Source organism: Lepidochelys kempii, chromosome 9, assembly GCF_965140265.1.
Source record: "Lepidochelys kempii isolate rLepKem1 chromosome 9, rLepKem1.hap2, whole genome shotgun sequence".
In the NCBI taxonomy this organism is placed as follows: Eukaryota; Metazoa; Chordata; order Testudines; family Cheloniidae; genus Lepidochelys; species Lepidochelys kempii.
Window position 1 is genome coordinate 81,675,663 of NC_133264.1, and position 12,966 is coordinate 81,688,628.

The window sequence follows — 12,966 nt, forward strand, 5'->3', positions numbered from 1 at the left end:
TATCTGCTTCTAACTGATAGGTGCCTGCTAAACTTGAAACTCCCCTCCCACCCTCCTCTGCCAGAAAAGCAATGTCTCTCCTGTCCATTCCCCATCTGTGCCCTCCAACCCCAGATTCAGCAACCCTGCCCCGAATAATGTGTTTTTGGGAATCATCCTGACTACTGTAATGATTAGTGAGATGGGGTGACCTACACTGCAGCAGGAACAGGGTCTGTCTGCAGCTCTGCCTGTCCCGTTTACTTTTGTGAGTCCTCTGTTCCTGTAAAAAGCTTTGCTCCTTGCTGCTGCTGCTCTAGCTTGTCCAAGAAACTACAGAGTGAAATTGAAATCATTGTCAGTTTCATTGCTCCCCACAAGATTTTGATTTGTGGCTCTGAAACTGACCATTTTGGTTTCCCGTCATGTTGCTGCTGCTTAGCATCGCAGAGAAACTGCAGGAAACTCAATACTTCATCAGGTCAAATTCAGAAAGATATGTTCACAATCATGAGGCATGAAAAAGTAATTTATAAAAATAAAGCTTAGATTCTGCAGAAGTAGCAGGCATAGACCTTATTATTTGCCAGGGGAAGTCCCTGCACACCAGGGACAAGTGGGCAAGTAGACTTTTCAAGCCCTGGAGATTTAACCTGCTAAGTATGAAACACATATAAAGTGAAGAAAGTTGTCTTCCTGAGTCTGCTAACAGATAACTCCAAAGCCTCTGTGCATGCTTTGCCAAGTTGTAAAAGAGCAGAGGATAAATCTTTTTGTCTCTATTGGTTTCATAATGTAAGACTTCAAAAAGCTTTGTCACCTTTTTATTATAAATGCTATGATTTTTTGGATCTGAAATGTACATTGGAAGCAGCTTACTCTTCTTTTACTAGTCTGAAGATTAGCTAAATGCAATAAAAGTGAAAGAGTCATGTTTTATTTTTGCTTGGGTGAAGGTTCAAGTTTCAAGTAAAATATCAGGTAAATGAAAGTTATTTAGGTAAAAGTGTATTATTACAGTATATGTGAAAACCTGTCACATGTCAAATACCAAAGGCAAATGACTTCAAATAGAATAATATACAAAGCCAAATTACTTGAAAGCAATATGGGTAAATGCACTTTTCTATGCTATTAGCTTGGCAAGCTGTCACATTGTAGCAACCAAAAGTGATGCAGCACAGTGTAAATGTCTATATGGAATAGAGGGGAGAGTGTCTATCCACATTCGTTCCCCCAAATTATGAGGAAAGATGAAAAGAACAAATTTGTAGCATAGCTAATAGTTACTCGGGAGAGCAATAACTCTTACTATTATTTGAGAGTTGTAAATGCTGTGGAGGGAAAGGTATTGTTTTGGGTGGACCAGAAAATGATAAAAGAAAATTTAGGTTCAATAGCAAAGCAAAAAAAAAAAAAAAACAAACAAAAAAACCCTTAATATCAGGTTAGTTAAGATGTAGAACAGTCTCCCAAAGAGAATTGGTGGAAACATCAACTGATTGTTACTTTAAAACTAGGCTGGACAAAACTCTTGAGTATATTGGTGGAAAACAATCCTGCTATGGAAGGGGGAGGAGACAAGGTAATCAAATAGTTATTTTCTGTTTCTAATTTGTTAATCTGTGAATGTGGAAATGAGTTAGGATATATAGCTATGCTATCAAAGAATTTAAAAATATTTGTGGGATAAGTGAATCTATAAGAATATTTCCAGGTTATATTCAAAATGCTAGATAGTGGAAATAGACTTGATTTCATGGTAAACTAGTTCTTATTTAAGTTAAATTAACAGCAGAGAATGTTTGCAGAGCTGCCAAATAATTATATTAAGTCTGTTGGTGAATATGCTTTTGTGAGTATTTTTTCTGTTAGAATGACTGATCTTTCTTTCCTGAATATTCATATACAAGGCTTTCTGGGAAAAGAACTTTGGAAAAATACGCTTATTTGTCCCGTATACTTCTCCCCAGAACTTCAGAGCATTTTGAAACGCATGCATTTGAGGAATTTGGATTTTCAGACGACATAATGCATGTCTTGTTTCAAATCATATCTTTTGTAATTCCATTTTGTGTTCGTTGCATCTTTCTTGCAACTTACCAAGTGTGTATTGCCCCAGGCTCATAAGGTGGGTGGGGAAAAAGAAAAGTACTGGCCTAATCAAGTAGGTAATGTACATTCTCTTCAAAATTGAGTGCACCTACAGGCAGCTTTCATTTTTATGACTAGTGCTTTCACAGTAGACCACCAGAACAGTTGCTGAAGTTGCTGGATCTGTGCAGGCAATATTCAGAGAACCAATTTGTTCCTCATGCACATAAACATACTAAGGAACAAATTGGTGGTTCTTTGGGTATCAACTGTATAAATTCACATGCTTGGTTCAGCCTGTGCACTTTGCATTTTCTTAACTGGAAACTTCTAGAAAGCTTTGGTGGTTGGAGCTGCAGGCAAGTTCCCTTGTGGTACTGATCATTCAGCCTGAACATTATATATGGAGCTACAGTGCTATACTCTAGTTCCTGATGGATGTCTAATTGGAGTCCCTTTAGATTTCTCCAGCTGCCTTTCTGTTTGCTGTGTTTTAGGTTGTTACTAAACTCTCCTGCTTTTAATTATAGCTAGAATAGTGTAGTTACGTCGTTGCAGTTAATTTGTGTGTGAATTGTTTCTCTGTACTGGGCACCTTTTATTTTCATAGGATAGCTGGCAAGGTAACCAGCTTCAAATGATGCCCATTGTAATGTGAAAATGTGCTGAACAGCCCTGCATATGTAATGCTGCCTGTGTCCCACTGAGGTGCACATACTGAAAAATGCCTTTTGTGCTACCTTAACCCTGAGGGCTCAAAAGGACCAGGAATCTCAGCTCTGGATACACCCTTAAAGCAGCTCAGTATGATATTTGAGTTGGCATTGAGCCTTTATTCCTTGCTTAATGCCATGTGGAAGTCTGAATCCCAAGAGACCCCTGATCTGATGAGGGAAATACTCTCTTTGGCCCAAGTACCGTGATGCCTCAGTGCCATTGCTCTCTCCCTCAGAACTGAAGTGTAGAGAAAGGAAAAAAAGAAAAGGCCACTGTTTTTGTCCTGAATATTTGATTCCATATGGATCTGTGAGCTCAGAACCAAGATGTTACCTATTCTGAGAGGCTCCTTCATACCAAGGACTGTACCTCCTGCCTATTCAGTACTAATAGCCATTTTGGTGTTAATGAGGTTCCTTACACAAGTTGTAGCTTGGGGCCTTCCTCTGTGTGTTCAAGCAGAGAATGTTCCCTGTTTCCTCCACCCAAAGTTTCTTCTTTGGACCTAGAATCTTGGTTCTGTGGTATCCCAAGGCCATCTTTGCTGCTGTGTGGGATAGTATTAAAGGTCACCCACCAATTCTTTCCTATTCTTAGTTTCTCTCTGGTTCCCAAATCTTCTATTTTGGGGATAGTAGAGGAGATTACAGCTTCAGTCGCTCTAGACTGATTTCCTCTTGGCTCCCCACCTCAGGCCATCCTCTTATTCTGGTGGATCATGTGACCTAAAGGCATTTTAAAATACTAAAGGAACCATTGTCTGCTTAGCAACAGAGGTCATGAGCATTCATTCCAGTGTTTCAGTTTCTGTACTGGCTCCCCATTGACTGCCAAATCAAATTCAGTCTTACATGGGATTAGCTCTTGCTGCCTGAGACTTCTTTTCCTGACACTGGCCTCTCAGGACAGCTGCATTCCCCTAGAACAATGAAATTATTGACTAATAATGAGAAATGACTCATTCTCAGAAGACGGACCACAACCGCGGAGTTCACACCCACAAGAGATAATGACCATAGGCCTCGCCACTTTGAGAGCAAAATGCAAACTAATTTTTCTGGCTGTGCTTTCCTGCAGTAATTTTCTCTCAATTTTAAATTGTGTAGACAAGAAATGTATTCCTGCCTGAATTGAAAAGAAGCTATTTCCCTGTCTAAATACTCATGAGGTTCTCAACATCACACTGGTCAGCATTGTACTAGATCCCAGGGAGAGCAAGCTCCATTTGTGGTATACTCTTACAGAGTTAATGTGAAAATAGTGATTGTGTGTTACATTATTGATAGGTGATCCAGATTAGTAACCAGTAGTGCAGGAGTTCTCTTCATTTTTGAAGCCCCAGTAACCTCTTGCGAGGTAGCAGTTCATTTAGACTGCCTGTTGAATTTACTAAAAATTTTGTGTGTACTCCTTATTATCTGGTGGAGATATTTTCCTATGTTAATAGCAGACTATTTTTCATCTGCATGCCGGCTGCATGGCTTTGGGTAAGGGAAGTTGGAGACTCCAGTTGGTAGAAAGAGCTGAGGGTGAACGTCAGCTTGAATTTTTAGAGCAGGCCTTCATAGAGCCCTTGTTTGTGCACTGTAGCTTCACAGTGCACTATTTTTTTGATCTGATAGTCTTATCAATTTATCCTGATTTAATCTTCTCCAAATTAAGCAGTTTAATCTATTGAAGAAATGTTTGGTGTATTAATATTGGGTAGCTTTCAGTCAACTTCTTCCATATACTAAACTGAAAATAGTATTTCATTGGGGGAGGGAGGTGTGTGCTCAGTGTTGGTTATTTTGAGTGGGTCTAATCTGAATGTCTTGTTGAATTGCAGAAAATTGATGCCCAGGCCATTGAAGAATTCTATGGGTTAACATCAGACATTTCCAAAAACTCAGAATCCGGATATATCCTCTTCTACCAGTCAAGAGACTAAAACTGAAATGATAAATGTGTACAAATAAAAGAAAAAAGGGATCAAGGTTATGTCCCAAGTAGGACATCAGTGACAGCAGAAACAATTCCTCATCATTGCTGTAGGACCATGAGAGATCCAGCAGGGAGAAGAAAGGTTTACCTCTGCCATTTCTTGGAGGATGAGTGCTGTCTTCTGTAACAAGAAGAGCTTTTGCTCTGATTTTCTTTCTGGGCTTTTTTTTTTTACGTTGCTAGCTTCCAAAATCTGGGTTACCTCTACTTGAAACCTGGCTGCTTATTTGTTCAAGAACTGAAGAAAGGTTTTAAAAGTAGCATTGTGGAATTCTTTACCATTCAGTGTCAGCCTGAGGCTATACCTTGGAGTCTGTCATCGTCGTTTTTCTGTATTTTAGCAGAATGATTTGAATATTCAGTGTCAGCTGAACACATATTTTGAGATATGAGCAGCAGCCAGTTGCTGGATATTTTTGGTGACTCAGACATGCGAAACAGTACAGTGCTAAAACACTGGAAACGTCAAGTCTGTAATTTTTAAAAAGGTAGACACAAAGCTATTTCTGCAGCATTATAAATCCCTCAGTATGTATCATCTTGGTTTTAGATAACACTAATAGCACTCTTTTTTGTATATTTTTAACTTTTACTATCCTATTCCCCCTCCAGAAGATGTAATTTTTTTTCCCACATTTAACCTAATCTGTTGTACTTTTTAATTTTTTAAGCAAAAGTTTGACTCTCAAAGCCACAATGCTGCAAATTCAAGCAAAGAAGCAGTTGAGCTTTTAAAAGTGCATGTCTTGCAACAAGTTGTTATAGAAAGTTTAAAGTTACAGTATTTCTTGGAGCTATTGCATACGCCAAAAGTGCCCTCTTCTGAAACAGGATCTGTTCAGCATTTCATTCAGTATATAGTAAACAGATGCAGGATCGTATCTGCCTATGATAATACACAGAAGCAGCACTAATTGTGAAGAGTTAACCAAGGGAAGCATTATTTACATAACTAATCCAGTTGTTCCTAGTCTTTGAAATTTCCATTAAGGAAGAAAAACAAAAAACAATGGTTAACACACTATCTTGCAAAGAGTTCCTCTTCATCTGGTTGGTTACATTAGTTTTGTCATGTGAATCATTGCCCCTGAAAATGCTCTCTGGTTTGATATGCCACTATAGGCCTTGCTTAACAGGGGACAGGTATATTTGTCTTATGAAGACTGAATTTAAGAAACTGTCCATTACAAATGTATATAGTATAATCTCAAGGATAATTAGAAAGAAAAGATTAAAGGGAATTTATAAGAAATCTCTGAAACCCTTTGTAATTTTCTTTTTGAAAAGTCCTGTTACAGTGCCAAAGCTTGTCATAGCTGGCTCTAAACCAGGAGTGGAAATTGATATTTTCCTTTCTTCATCTTGTTAAATAACACCAAAGCTGTCTTCTACCTTGTTGGTCTTAGTACAGCACTTCGTAGTACGCACTGGTGATTGTTATCTATGAGGACATTTAATTTATGCAATTCTGTGATTTGTATGGGATAAATAGAATATTTTTACCAAAATATTGTCCTCATGAAGACCCATCATATACATGCAGTCCTTTATGGTGGCTGTACTCATTATCTGTTGTTCCCTTTCACAACTGGTAACCTCCTGTTAGCAATTAATTCCTTTCTTTTTAAAATGGAAGTTAGTAAATATTAGCATATTCCAATTGGGTACAAGTTCCATCCCCTCCCACCTCTCCTTCTCCAGAAGAAAATGTATGGACAGTCAATTCCTGATTTTTATTATGCAAAGTACTCTCATTTTCAGAGATTTAATCAGTAACAGTAAAATCTTTTTTGTCATCTTGTTGTTCCTACTTGTGTGAAAATTGCTCTTGGTTAGCAGTCCTCTCCCCTTGTTCGCAGAAAAACCCAGAGCCCCTGGATAGTGACACTAACAGAAATCTGTCATCAGTAACTCTTGCAAAAAGGAGAGCGCACTGATTTTAAAAAACAAATCTAAACAGTCGACACAAAAAAGTGATGTAGAACACTATACATGTATTTTGTATATCTGGTGATACATTTTTACAAATAAAATACCTGATTTGAGAGAGAGAATATTGAAAGAATATATACTATAGATTAAAAGAACTGTTAAAAGTGCACTTTTGCTACAGATTTATAAGGAAACTAAATGGGATTAAATTGGAAGAGAATGGTGTGATGTTACTTCTGTATAATTAATGACCCCACCTGTCTCCAATAAAGGTCATGTATGTTCACATGCACATGGCCCAAATGTTTTTCCTTGATTGGTGTGAATATCACTCGAAGACAAAAAATAAAAGTAATTGGTTAGTTTTGTCAAGAGTGAACAGGGCCCCTTTTGTTTTTTCTTCTCTCCATGTTAATTTTCTGAGAATATTTGTTGGTAACTAGTACCCACGAATCTCCAGCTTCGCCCAGTCCTTTAATTGTTAGACTTCATTCACATAGACTGGAAGGGATGACTGTGGAAATGGAAGGGCTATGAAAGGAATCCTTTGTCTGAGGTAGACTTTGCAGGACATAGCTGCTCAATACTTCATTTTACTAATCTGGTGTTAACCCAAGTGAAAAGATTAAAAATCTATCTGGTGCCATACATGTGTTTTGAGCTTAATGGCCAAAGTTGAAGTCCCTACCCGGAAGAGTTTGCCATCTATGTGAATTAACCCACTTCACTTAAAGGGAAAACTTGGTGAGTAAGGACTACTCACATAAGTAAGAGTTTACAGATCAGAGTATATGGACCTAAATAAGTAAATTATATAAGTAAGGGAGGTTCTTTTTTAAAAAAAAAAAAGAATTTAAAATCAGAATAAATTCCCTTCCTTATCTTAGTAGGTCACATATTGGCAATAAGCAATGGAATCATATTTTATTTTAGAACAAGTGGGGGTAATGTCCACTGATTTCAATAGGTATTTTACCTGTTTGCATCCAAGATGAATTTGGTCCATTGTAGTCTGAAACAAATATGAGAAATGAATATCTGATTACCTCAAAATATAGCTCAGGTCTGAAAGGTTCATGATTTGATTTTATAGTATATGCTTCTGCTGAAATAACTCTGAGTCAGAGTCTGCCATTTTAACTCATGCTCAATAGTGGTTTACTCCTCAAGTAATCCAGTTCGCTTCAATGAGACCGCTCCCTCCAGGAAAAAAACTAGTGCTCAGTGAGAGAGTGGCAGATTCTGGTCCTGTAGCCCATTTATCTCTGCAAACTGTGACAGATAGGAACCCCCACACCATACTATTATGTTGATATTCCAGTAAATCCCACAATGTGTTCATACACACGAGTACCTGCCCCACAGAGTTTATGCACGAGGAACGTTGTTTGTGAATTAGTATTTGTACTTGGAACATTCTAGTTAGCATCCCTAGAGTTTGAAGTGACCATGCCAGCTCAGTTTAGAAGGCCTTTAAAACAGATCCGATTTGACTGGTACAAGGAGGCAAATAGAATAATAAAGGTCCGTGAGACAAGTAAAACCTTCTTCTCCAGTCCTCGGTATTCAGGGAAAGGAATAACCCCCTGAAATGTAATTAATTCTCTAAATATGAATTCCTGCTAGCATTTGCTATTGTGCACTATTAACTTCTGGAGGCTTCCTCCCTTTTTCTGTGCAATTTGCTTCCACCTACACAGTCAGTTGGCTTTGTTTTGAGCTTGGTTCATATGTGCAGTGGTAAAACGGGATTAGATTTTTCTCTGCAATGGAGTTGAATAGTTATGGTTTACAGTATATATCGGGTGGGCAAAGTACGGCCCGCGGGCCTGATCCGGCCCCTCAGGGCTTTGGATCTGGCCTGCAGGATTGCCACCCTTGTGGCACCGTGGGCCCTGTGCTGCTGCTGGAAGCGGCTGGCACCACATCTCTGTGGACCCTGGGGGAGGGGAGCCAAAGGGCTCCATGCACTGCCCTTGCCTCAAGGCACCACCCCCTGCAGCTCCCATTGGCTGGGAGTGGGGAATCACGGCCAATGGGAGCTTTGGGGGAGGTACCTGCAGGCGTGGGCAGTGCTCAGAGCCCTCTGCACCCCCTCCCCCAGGTGCCGCAGGGATGTGATTTGAGGACTTCAATAGCTCAGATATAGGTGAGAGGTTTTTCGGAGGAATGGGTGAGCAGTGCGGCGCAGGGCCAGGGCAGGCAAGGAGCCTGTCTTAGCTCCACTGTGTGCCATTGCCACCACGGAGCTGCTCCAGGTAAGCAGTGCCGGGCCAGAGTCTGCACCCCAAACCCCTCCTGCACCCCACACCCCAACCCCCTGCCCTGAGCTCCCTGCCACACCCCTCTTGCACCCTTGCCCTGAGTCCCCGCCCGCACCGTCTCCTGCACCCCAACCCCCTTCCCTGAGCCCCCTTGAACACCTTGCACCCCTCCTCTGCCGCACCCCCTCCCACACCCCGCACTCCCTCCCGCACCCCAATTCCCTGCCCCAGCCCTACATTCATGGCCATGCAATTTCCCCACCCAGATGTGGCCCTTGGGCCAAAAAGTTTGCCCACCCCTGGTATATATGGTATTAGTGGAGTAATTGCAGTTGCGTACCGGACAACAGCTTGGGTTAAGAACACGAAGATTCACACATTTTTCTCCTTATTCCTTTAGAGACTGAATATTTTGCAAAGGGAAGTGACTTGATCTTTAAATGAATACTGTTTGTTCTTTACTCTGAACCGTTTACTTTAGCTAACTGTTGTTGGCATTGATATATGCTTTGAAGGGAAGCACCCTAGTACCCTCTCCATACTATAACCTATTTCTGTTGCAGTAATGCCTAGGAGCCCTAGTCATGGAGCAGAGCCCCACTGTTCTAGGTGTTGTACAAACACTGAACAGAGAGCATGTGGCAATGTTTGATGCTTTCAAACACTGACAATTTAACACAGTTGTAAACTGGTTCAGAAACCCTAGAATAAAACTAGTTTGGTGCAGTAATCTCTATTCCTTATGATAGTATCAAGAGGTCATAATCAAGGTGGAGGCCCTGTTATGCTAGGCATTGTACAAAAATATAGGAGAAAGTGGTCCTCATCCCAGAGATCTTATCCTAAAACAAGGAGGGGGGAAACGGAGGTGGGAAGACAACAGTAACATATGGTTATACAAGCTGCTTGTTATGTGCATATTTTGGTGGTTCTAAATCATTTTTAAGTTTTTAATATAAGATAAAATAACTTAAGTAGCTGCCAGCAATTTCCACTGGGCACCTGAATCATTCTTTGTTAATGAAGTTAGGGAAAGAGTTAGCTACCAAATCCTTGTCCAGAAACTGCTACAGCTGTCATAGCAAAACCATGCTGGAAAATATTGTCGTGCATAACTTTGGGGTTTGAGCAGTAAACACCACACGAGTGTTAGTAAGGGTCCCTGATGATCTGTGGGCCCACCTGAGTCACATATAATTTGAACTTCACTTTGGGTACATATTTGACCAGTCAAGCTTATAATTTTGTTTTTCATGATTATTTGTAATCTTGTGGGATGTGTGTGTCTTTTGGGCTTCCCCACCATAGGTCGTCCTCTGCCCAATCTGCAGAGGATGAGGGTCTGTTACAGCCCCAGTTAGTGTCTTGGCTCTTTAACTCAGCTTTTGCTTTTAGCTTGGGATATCCGCAGGTCAATCCCTGGTGTGTTGGCTAAGATGGGTTCTGTCATGTATTCATGCTAGCAAAATTTCTGTGCTTGAATGTTTGTTTGCAGAGAGAACCTGGGATAAGGTTAAATTGTAATGCGCCTTTCAATTCTAAGCAGACAATTTTGTCCATATCCATTCAAGTTTAGTTAAAATACAACAGTGCTCAAACATTGCTTAAGCATGAAGCTTTTTCAGTATTTTTCCCTCCATTCTCACCCAAGAGCCCCTCATTTTCCATACAATAGTGGTTTAACAAATTGCAGGAGATAGGACAGGGTGGGAAAGGGAGAACTGAGTAGTATTCTTGGCAACAGTTTCCAAATACATGATTTTTTTTTAAACTGTTCATTTTGAGTTTGAGTCACAATATTTTTCAAAGCAAAAGGCCATCAGCTTGGAAAAAATCCAGATCATTTTTTAAAATTTGTTTGGAATCACTTCAGTCCAGAGCAAAAATGAAAAAGCTGAGCCACTTCAGCTGCGATTCGACATATAGATTTAAAAATTCTGGCAGTCTTTACTGAATGTTGCTCATCATCTTAACGATACGTGATAAGGGAATGAAACATTTGCGCCTCTGCCATGGGCGTTTGACTGCTATGTTGTTGAATGCCCTTTCTGTCTTTTCTATGCAAGAAAAGATGAGGTTTCTAAGGAACTGCCTATGTATTGAAAAGGTTATTCAAAGTATGGGGACCAATTTATTCTTGAAGCATGAAGTCCACTGAAGTAAATTGCTACAGGGGCAATTTGGATTAGATATATACGAAGTTGGTGACAACAAAAACAGGCAATGGAATAAGCTGCCAAAAGTAGTAATGGGTGCTAGAGGGTTAATTTTTGTCATGATTGGAGGAAGTGAAGAGCTGGTATAGAATCATAGGACTGGAAGGGACCTCAAGAAGTCATCTAGTCCAATCCTCTGCACTCATGGCAGGACTAAGTATTATCTAGACCATCCCTGATAGGTGTTTGTCTAACCTGCTCTTAAAAATCTCCAGCGATGGAGATTCCACAACCTCCCTAGGCAATTTATTCCAGTGTTTAAGCACCCGGACAGTTAGGAAGTTTTTCTTAATGTCCAACCTTGTCCTCCCTTGCTGCAATTTAAGCCCATTGCCTCTTGTCCTATCCTCAGAGGTTAAGAAAAACAAATGTTCTCCCTCCTCTTTGTAACAACCTTTTACATACTTGAAAACTGTTACCATGTCACCTCTGTCTTCTCTTTTCCAGACTAAACAAACCCATTTTTTTCTATCTTCCCTCATAGGTCATGTTTTCTAGACCTTTAATAATTTTTGTCACTCCTCTCTGGACTCTCTCCAATTTGTCCACATCCTTTCTGAAATGTGGTGCCCAGAACTGGACACAATACTCCAGTTGAGGCCTAATCAGAGTGGAGTAGAGAGTAAGAATTACGTCTTGTGTCTTGCTTACAACACGCCTGCTAATACATCCCAGAATTATGTTCGCTTTTTTTTTTTAGCAACAGTGTTAAACTGTTAACTCATATAAAGCTTATGGTCCACTATGACCCCCAGATCCCTTTCTGGAGCACTCCTTCCTAGGCAGTCATTTCCCATTTTGTATGTGTGCAACTGATTGTTCCTTCCTAAATGGAGTACTTTGCATTTGTTCATATTGAATTTCATCCTATTTACTTCAGACCATTTCTCCAGTTTGTCCAGATCATTTTGAATTATAAACCTATCCTCCAAAGCACTTGCAACCCCTCCCAGCTTGATTTTGTTCACAAACTTTATAAGTGTACTCTCTATGCCATTATCTAAATAATTGATGAAGATATTGAATGGAACCGAATCCAGAACTGATCCCTGCGGGACCCCGTATGTTATAACTCATGTATAAGACCTAAAACTGAGAATCAAGTACTAATAAGTGGGAAACCACCTGCCATGTAATGTTCTTAGTTATAGCAATATACAATGGCAGATGCTCAGCACCTCTTGGGATCTGGTCCTGTGTGAACAATCTAAGACAATAGGTTGGAGGGGAAATGACAGGAAGTTACATTATAGAGACAAGGTGGATGAGGTAATATCTTTTATTGGACCAACTTCTGTATTTCTTGTGTGGTCTCTTATTGTCCTGTGATCAGACATGACTGTTTTACCACAGAGAAGTGGGTGGAAGGGTTTAAGTGCCATCTCTCTTCTTATGAGATACTAAGTGAGAGTGAAAATACAGAGTGGATGGCCAGCTTCAGCTAGATTGATAATACATCCTTAGCCAAGGTCAAGGAAAGTTAGAGAAAAGCAGGAAGGGAAAAGGACTTCAGAGAGTCACAGGGAAGAGGGCTTTAGAGACAGAATGGGGAGGTAGCAGAGGATTCACAAAGTGTGAAATATCCAGAGAAAACAAAATTTAGATACACTAAGGTGACCCTAAAGTGGGTTTAAGCAAGAGGATAAACTGAGCTTTTGCCCTTATTTCTCTGCTGTATCATGAGAGGGGTGGAGAGAAGCCTGATATAAAAATATATTTGAAAGGGTTTATTTTCCTGCTTGTGTGCTTTTGTTTTTCTTTGGGGGGGGGGGGGAAGGTTG

General features: G+C 40.1%; 1 protein-coding gene across 4 annotated transcripts in view; it reads left to right on the forward strand.

Moving 5' to 3' along the window:
- Positions 1-6,993, forward strand: part of LOC140917720 (ubiquitin carboxyl-terminal hydrolase 12-like) — a 39,419-nt gene extending 32,426 nt beyond the window's left edge. For 2 of the 4 annotated variants that reach the window (XM_073361100.1, XM_073361098.1), the window contains one exon: positions 4,619-6,993. In XM_073361100.1, the coding sequence (XP_073217201.1) occupies positions 4,619-4,720 (102 nt within the window). In that variant the 3' untranslated portion in view covers positions 4,721-6,993. Of the gene's footprint in view, positions 1-1,499; positions 1,565-3,896; positions 4,021-4,618 lie in introns of all 4 variants that reach the window. The other 2 variants (XR_012160960.1, XM_073361101.1) reach the window with 2 other exon arrangements.
- Positions 6,994-12,966: the final 5,973 nt, after the last annotated feature.